The sequence below is a fragment of the Apostichopus japonicus genome, chromosome 2 (assembly GCF_037975245.1).
Source record: "Apostichopus japonicus isolate 1M-3 chromosome 2, ASM3797524v1, whole genome shotgun sequence".
Classification (NCBI taxonomy): domain Eukaryota; kingdom Metazoa; phylum Echinodermata; class Holothuroidea; order Aspidochirotida; family Stichopodidae; genus Apostichopus; species Apostichopus japonicus.
In genome coordinates this window covers 28,360,598-28,369,439 of record NC_092562.1, presented here as the reverse complement: position 1 = coordinate 28,369,439, position 8,842 = coordinate 28,360,598, and the positions used below count along the sequence as shown (strand labels likewise).

General features: G+C 38.4%; 1 protein-coding gene across 1 annotated transcript; it reads left to right on the top strand.

Moving 5' to 3' along the window:
- The first annotated feature begins 2,649 nt into the window (after positions 1-2,649).
- On the top strand, positions 2,650-8,142 carry LOC139973071 (uncharacterized). The gene is made up of 2 exons (XM_071979450.1): positions 2,650-2,785; positions 7,026-8,142. Exon 2 carries the CDS (start codon positions 7,030-7,032, stop codon positions 7,897-7,899), a length of 870 nt encoding a protein of 289 aa, XP_071835551.1. The 5' UTR covers positions 2,650-2,785; positions 7,026-7,029; the 3' UTR covers positions 7,900-8,142.
- Positions 8,143-8,842: the final 700 nt, after the last annotated feature.

The following is an 8,842-nucleotide window of genomic DNA, read 5'->3' as shown; positions in this document are numbered from 1 at the left end:
TTACATGTTGAGTTGCTAAAATAGCAGGTTAACATTTTCACGTTTTATATCACATTATTTCAATGTCAGCACAATGTTTTTAAAATGTTTCAGAAAAAGTTTTAAAGATGTTATAGTAATGTTTAAACACATGTTATAACGTTATAGCAAATGTCATGACATCTAAAAGCATTTCGAAAACTTCTGTGTGAGTACATTAGACGGGTTATTCGAGTTGTGAATGTAATGAAACATGAGATTCAGAATGGTTGGCACTGTCTGGTGCTTCCAACACTGTCAGAAAAGAGTTAATAAGACTTGAATGCTTTCTGTACTGTCAATTTATTGTAATGAAGCACAAATCATGACACTGTCAGAGAAAGCATATGTAATAGAATACAATCATCACTCTGAAGATCCACCATCTTCTTCCAAGGAATTTCTTTTCCTCTTCTGTGCCAAAGAAATTTGTCTCTGTTTGGAACCAAGAAAAACAAAACATGCTTGATCATAGAGTAACACACTGTGAAATGTGGATTGTATATTTGGTTTTGCCTTCAAACATGACATGCCATATTTGTAAGGCTTTCTTCGTACTATGACATAGTACTTAAGAACAAATGTAACTGATGTATATAAAAGGCTGCATTTGCTATAATGTCGACAAAAATTGCTTAAAGGGAGCGGCGCTCATAGGGTCGTAAGTTTTGAGTGTCACACACACCCTTATATACTAAGCCTAATCATACATTCTGCATTGTTTTAAACATTACCAGAGATATTTGAAATTGCAACATTCTACGAGTGCCACTCCCTTAAGTTTATATTGTCGGTCCGTTAAGTTTGTGAAATGTATTAAACTACAGTCATTGAAAAAGAAACATATATTTACTGGAAAAATTGTAAAAGAGCACTATGTTTGTCTTTCTGATATAATATGTAAAAGAATACGTAAAAGAATTAAAAAAGGAACAAATCTGCTGACAATATGATATTATATGATATAATGAAACTGGCAAAACATTGCACCAGATCGCATCTAAGGACCTTCAATTGTTAACCCCCTCCCTTTTGACTCCTCCCTCATATCACTGGAAATTTTGCCCCCCCCCCCCCCGCCCCCTTTACAAATTCCTGGATACGTCCCTGCCTCCCGCAAGGAAGTGTTCTCGCGCCGATCCTGTATAATAATAACCATATCTGCCAAAATTCACCAACTAGTTGGCGAATTTTGTTATGGTTGAATGAAAGATTCGCGAGCTAGTTGGCGTAGTTTGTGATAATAGGTTATTATATTGTTGTATTCAAAATTCGCCAACTATAGTTGGCAAAATTTTGAATTGTGGAATTATAACAAATTCGCGAACTAGTTGGCGTAGTTTGTGATATTATGTTTTTATATTGTTAAATTCAAACTTCACCAACTAGTTGGCAAAATTTTTCAATTTTTGAATCATGGCAAATTCACGAACTAGTTGGCGTAGTTTGTGATATTATGTTATTATATTGTTAAATTCGAAATTCACCAACTATAATTGGCAAAATTTCAATTGTGGAATTACAACAAATTCGCGAACTATAGTTGGCGTAGTTTGTGATATTATGTTATTATATTGTTAAATTCAACTTCACCAACTATGGCGATATTTTCAATTGTTGAATCATGACCAATTCGCGAACTATAGTTGGCGTAGTTTGTGATATTATGTTATTATGTTTTTAATAAAGTCAAATTTTATTTCACAATGAGATATAGAGAGAGAAAAAACGCCAAATAGTTGGCGATGGTTCTGTTTTACACTTAGGTATAGAAGATTTTAAAAAACGCCAAATAGTTGGCGATATTGCGCTAATAGTGAATATACATATTTTTTAATTTAATCTAATATAGGAATAAAAATTGCTAAGTATAGGCCTATAATATAATTTACACCCATTAATATCTTCTTGTTTGAACAAACATAGGTCTGGAGAAGAAACATTACATAGCCTAGTCTGCCTAGACCTACTTGCCCGGAAGATCCACACGAATCTTCAACACGTCCCTCATCATGAGTTTCGTTTTCAGATAATTAGGTACAGGTGCCTAACGAGCTAAATCCGTTGACATTAAGTGTTAGGCCTTTGCCTAATTTAGTATTTAGGGCCTAGCCTACTCCAGTCTCAGTGTGTACATTGAACTTGAAGTCATATGTATGGACGAATTGTCAAGTAACGTAATAACTTAGGCCGACAGTATTCTGTGCAAATCCGACCACTGTTAGCCTACTTAATATTCTTCAGCACAGCCACCGGACACACATGCATTGCGTTCATATTAAAAAAAAAAAAGGAACTGAAGGCTTTACTTTGGTTGTTCAACGTAATAAAGTGACTGTATAGGCTTGGCTATTACTAACGTAATTCCTTGTTCATCACTGAAAACCGGGGTCAGCATAAGTTTACACAAAGGCGCAGACATATTGTTTATCCAGGTAATGCCTGTGATTGGCTGAAACGTTAACCCTAAAGCTTTTCTGAGATATATTTTGATTAGTGCTAATATTCTGTGACAACGCCGTGCCGTGCCGTGAAAGGTCAGGGTCAAGTCAGGACGGAATAAATGGTGATAAAATTCCTCCCTGACCACAGATAAGAGGGTTGTATAATAAGGTCAAACTCGCAATTGTTCAGGGTAATGAAGAGGTTTGTTTTCACTACAGCTATCATTCTGTTTTCAGTTTTGTAGTAGGTAACACTGTCTCCGCCTTACTGACCGTAAACAGTTTCAGTAGCTAACGTTTTCGACCTGGCTCATTAATAGTCTGTAAGTTTTTCTCTTTTGTCTTATTGTTAGGTTAAGTATATATTGTACAACTTTGCCTAGCAGGCATATGTCATTTAATTTAGATTGTTAATTAGACATTAATAATCTAATTGTTTATCCAAATAGGAAGTAATTACCTTGGATGCAAGTTAGCACATGATATGCTGTTTATTAAATATATATATATATATTTTGGTACCACGCTTGGTATCTTTATTGGTAACATTCTTGTGCCAATTCGTACATATTTGAATACAATAAGGTCAAAAACCTTATACAAGTAATGATGAGAACATACAAAAACAATCACAATGATGCATCGTAATTTACTGAACAGTATATACGGCAATTACTAAATGAGTATTTTAGCTGCTCGTAAGAAATAAAAGCTTTGCCTCTTTGCTCGAGTTCTTTCTCAAGTTTAAAAGCAAATTTTAATTTATATAAAAAAATCCCTACATCTCATTTCCGTGTTTGTAGGCTAATTGTTTTTTACTGAAGATGAAGTACTTAGGCCTATGAAAAATTAAGAAATAACAGGGGCGTATCCAGGATTTTCCACTAGGGGGGGGGGGCGTCAGGCATGAATGATCGCCGTCCTGGGGGATGGGTCTAAGGGGAGGGGTGGAAAATTTTTGCTTTCGAAGAAGGGCTGAAATGCAAAATGGTGCCATATGTGATCCATTTTTCGACCTTAATAATAAGCAACATTTCCAGTAAAAATGGACACAAAATGCACAATTTAGTATGACTGGCATGTCACTTAGTGTTTGTAAAACTTGTGACCGACTGGGAAATCTGGTGATTGCCAAGTTTCACCATCAAAGCCTTTAAGAAATTTATGAATTTTACTTTAGTTTATCAATGATTTACAACATGAAGTTTGGCAACAATAGCAAAATGGTCTGACTGTACAGTGGTTGCATTACTGCTAAATTTGACTGAAACTGACGCAGAGATAATTACTTCTCTTCCATTGGGTTAAGAAATGTCATCCTTCGTGGATGCTTGCGACTGTAGATGTTGACAATTTCATCATAGTCCAAGGCAATGTCCTTATGGAAATATAACAGGATCAAGGCATTGAGGCGGTCTTCTAACATGGTACTGCGAAGCTTCGCATACGGGAGGGGGGGTTGAGCGATCACCGACATCTCACATAAAGGTCGTCATCAATTTTTTTTTTTTTTTTTTTGCTAAACTTTTTTTTTTTTGGTAACGGCCAATAGGGGGCCCGCGCCTGTTGCGCCCCCCCCCCCTGGATACGCCCCTGAATTATATGGGTGATTCACAGAAAAATGATACCCAAAGCATATGTATTTCTTCAAAAATATAAACTGACTGCCAAAAATAGCTTGCTCCACATCTAAAATAAAGTTCGATATAATAGGGCAATCCCAAAACAGATGTAACAGGGTCTCGTCATATCGGCCACAAAAGTGATATCGCGGGTTATCAATTTGCCCTAATTTATGGCGGTAGTGGTCAGTTTGTTCCAATAATGCGATGGAGGAAGCGAAATTGGAAATATTGGAAATTGGAAATATCTTGGAATCTCTGACAGAATGAAACGGGGCTTGAAAAGTATTCTCCCATTGGGTGGCTGTGATATTGAAATGAAGATTCCATTTGGCTACAGCCGCAGGAGGAGTACGATTAAGAAGCCGGTTATAAATGTGTCTAGAACCAGAAGAAATAAACTGAGGATAATCACCGTCAAACAATATCCTCGTTAACCTTCACCAGTCCATCCTTCCATGCTCTAGGGCAGTGGCGGAGCTAGGGGTTTTGGTCGGGGGGGGGGGGCGAGAATGGTCTGTAGGGGCGCTTTCGACACTATATCTAAGCGGAGCGCCACCACAGGTTGGCGCCTATTTTCGAGTAAAGTTACTCCCTAGATCGCCGGAAATGACCCTTTCCGGGCATTGCTAATTTGAAGATAAACGAAGAATAAATATGTGTCATCGCCATTTTGTCAGAAAATTGCACCAACAAAATGTGACAAATGTCAATGGGTATTTGAGACGGCAATGAAAATTCAATAATCGCGAATAAGTGAAAAGTGGTAAAAAGCTGAAAAGGGCGCCAGCAGTCCATTTGAGTCCGTCAAGGGGGGGGGGGGGCATCCGCCCCCTCTGACTGTATGGACGCTCCGCCACTGGGTTCTCCCCAACATTCGCACATCAAATCCTAGTGGGAAGTCAAAAATGCAATGGATTAACTTTGTTAGCTGTTTTAGCTTACCTATATTATGTAAGACATCACACAAACCTCTTGAACGTTTGATATATCATAAAGATGGCCTTACAAAAGACGCCACTCGATTCCAATCGGTACTTGGAAAGGGTCAAACACGTACGCTCTTGAAAGGGAAGTATAGGTCTGGTTATATCGTATCTGAGGTTATAACATACAGTAGTACATGTTAAAGTGGTCGCGATAAGAAAAATAGGGGTACCCTTACTCTTTCTTTTTAAATAACTATTAGAAGAGTTCCGTCTGACAAAAAGATGAATGTAGTTTTTATCCATTGAAACAACTTTAGTAATCTGGTCAGTGGTGACCAGTGGCGGAGCTAAGGGTAAAGGTCAGGAGGCGAGAATGTTCTGTAGGGGCGCTTTCGACACTAAGCGGAGCTCCACCACAGGTTGGCGCGAAGCGTACAGAATTTTTTTGAGTAAAGATATTCCCTAGATCGCCGGAAATGACCCTTTTCGGGCCTTGCTAATTTGCAGATAAACGAAGAATAAATATGTGTCATCGCCATTTGTGACAAGTCGGAAGTTTATATGGGTGTTGAAAGTACATACGCTTCATCACAATCCCTGTGGTATCTTTATGAGTGCTCATGTTTTCGAGAAAAAAAATAGATCGAAAACCCCTTGGAAAGAGTTTCGTACAACAGAATTAAGTGCCGATAAATTAAATACCGCCGTACGTTAGAGTTTTTTGTAAGGTAACTACACCAACAAAACGTGACAAATGTCAATAGGTAGATGAGAGTGCAATAAAAAAGTCAATTATCGCGAAATAGTAAAAAGTGCTAAAAGCTGAACAGGGAGCCAGTAGTCCATTTGAGTCCGTCGGGTCGGTCGGGAGTGGAGCATCCGCCCCTGACTGTTTGGACGCTCCGCCACTGTTGGCCGGTAGTTCTCAGCTAGGCTAGTGTTGTCTCCTTTCTTGAAATTTTTTTTTAAGCGGTTTTAAGAGCATCAGGGTACGTCCCAGAAGTGAAAACCCGATTGAAAATGTAACAGTGTATCGAGACAATGACGCGAGCAATGATGTGAGAAACAATTGTATGATGTCAGCATTTTTTACCTTTAAACATCTTCTTTGGCATTCAAGTACCTGGAAACCACCTTTCTACAAGGGTATAGTATTGCTCACTAGCTTGTTTGATCAGTTAATGCACACTGGTTACAAGATACTGATTGGCTGTTTGTATTAGTATTTATTTGTATGTTAGGGATTATGGATATTTTAAAAAAGAGTGACAAAGGCAAAATTTGCCCGAACAGTCGAACACACAGATTCAGTAGTAGGCCTAAACATGTGTGATGTAGTCTTGTAGAGCAGGAATTATATTATTTGACGGTAGTTAACATGCGTTCTTAGTACAGTGCGACTACTGTAGACTTCTCGGCCTATATGCGCTATGTCACGTCAGGTTTTTCAGCAACTATAGCCTACTGCCGGCCCGCGGTCGACGGGTCGTTCATTAGTGGTCATCATGGAGATTCGAGACCATGCAGACCAATGATATATTTTCGCACATGTAATTTCTTTTTCGACACACAAAATCCCAGTGGGGGGATAAGCTTTCATGGGGGTGCTGCCCCCTCCCCACGACCCCCCCCCCCCGTAGCTACGCCACTGTATGTATGTATGTATGTATGTATTTTAGATCCTTCTACAAGCAGGAACTCGCGAAGAAGCCATCATTGGCTTATCAAAGCCGCAAGCTGACCGAAGTCAGTTTCATAGATTCATATTTAACGTCCATGCATGAATTGTCAATTGTCAACAACTCTGTAACTGGACGACATACATTAATCTTGTCCCTTATGAATGAAAGGCACCGGCGTTAACCATTGAGCTAACACTCCTACCATGCATTCCGAATGCATTATTCATGGAAATAATTGACCTTTCTTTTTTGCTGCATTTATTGCCTTTATTGCATGTTAGCGACGAGGAAAGTTACGCAAATAATGCGCTCGTTTTAATTTTCTTACAGAAAAATGGGTTTAACACCGGAGGAAGCTAACTATTTCGTGACTGAGGTTCTTCAAGTTGGCCCTGTTTTGGAAAAGGAGAGACTGTCGTTACTTGATGACATCATTGAAGCTTTTCAACGAGAAATACCGTTTCAAAACATAACAGCATGTGGAACTGCACCAGAGAAGCGCCACCTACCTACGTGGTTGGAAATTAAACACGACGTATTTGCAAAAGTCGGTGGTTTGTGCCTACATCTCCATGTATTCCTGAAAGAGCTGTTAACTGCGCTTGGATATGATGTATATTACGCAAAAGCAACCATCCGAGCACCGTTTGATCACATCGGGCTGGTGGCTGTTAACGTTAGTTTTGTTGGCAGTAAGCATCTAGTCGAAGCCGCGGGCTTTCCAACATTTCAAGCTATTCCATTGGATTTCGAGGGATTCTCTGAAATTTATCACCGAAGTTTCCTTCGCCAGAAGTTTGAGATGCGGGCCGGTGGACGGTTACTGTGGTATCACGAAGCACGGTATGAAGCACTGCCATTTAGCAAGTACGAGATGACTGATGACGGGTTTTATAAATTTGCAGAGTACGATATCAATACACCGTACACATTTGATCCGTTCAAGCCATATTTAGAGAAATGTTTCACCGTTGAGGGCTTTTCGTTCGTTCTCGAGTGTCCAAAAGCGACAAAGTTTGTTCGACGCACACTCGTTGCGATAAAGCTAGAGTTTCAGCTCTCCGAGGACGAATGGAAAGGTATTAAGCGGACCCAAATAGAGAACTTTGATTCATATGTAAATCTTTTCTCCGAAATTTTCCCGGAGATTTCACGAGAAGTGGTAGAGGTGGTAGCTAATAAATATGTTTTTCCCCTGGCTTAGGTGTTTGTGGGTATTCTTCAAAGGGCATTAAGGAAGTATTCCTGTGAAAAGCATATATTTTTTACATTTGTATATCATGTATATAAGAGCCACTTATTAAGTTTCGTGTATAGTTTCTGCATGAACGCATTACATTTTCTTGAAGTAGCATTTATCAGGATGTAAAATAAATTTGGCGGTTTCGCATAAACACTGTCATAGCAGCTTCGGAAAGTTTGCAGGTGGTCTGAACGAATTTCCCTAATGGTGGAATAGGTGTTAAATATATATATATATATATATATATATATATATATATACATATATATATATATATATATATATATATATATATATATATATATAAATACATATATGTATATAAATAAATATATATGTATAAATAAAATATGTATATAAATAAATATATATCTATATATACATATATATATATATATATATATATATATATATATATATATATATATACCGATGGTGGCGCTCCGCTCAGATAGTCGTGCATACAACTTTGCAAATCCTGGCTACGCCCATGACTTTTAATGAATTTCTGTGGGTCAAACTCAAGCTATTTCGAATGGAAAAAAAATGTTAAGCTATTAACAAGAAATAAACTCTAACTCGGAGGATTCCTACATTAGCAACAAGCATGATTTCACCTCATTTTGTCTCAAAAGAAAACTTGTTCCTTGTTTCTTAATTTGCACATTGGATATTGCAGTGCTAGTATGCATATTTTCCTTGAAGGGGGGGGGGGGGGTGGGGGGGGGCGTTGATGGAGTGATGTGTATACGCAAATAAGATAAGACAATAAGAGTTATAAAGGAAACTAAATATAAGGCTGCATCAGTCCAATCGAATTTCTGCAAAGTGCCCTTTGATGTCGGTGCCCCCCCCCCCCAGATTAAAAGTGCTTCCGCCGCCCTTGATTATGTCTATATGGTCA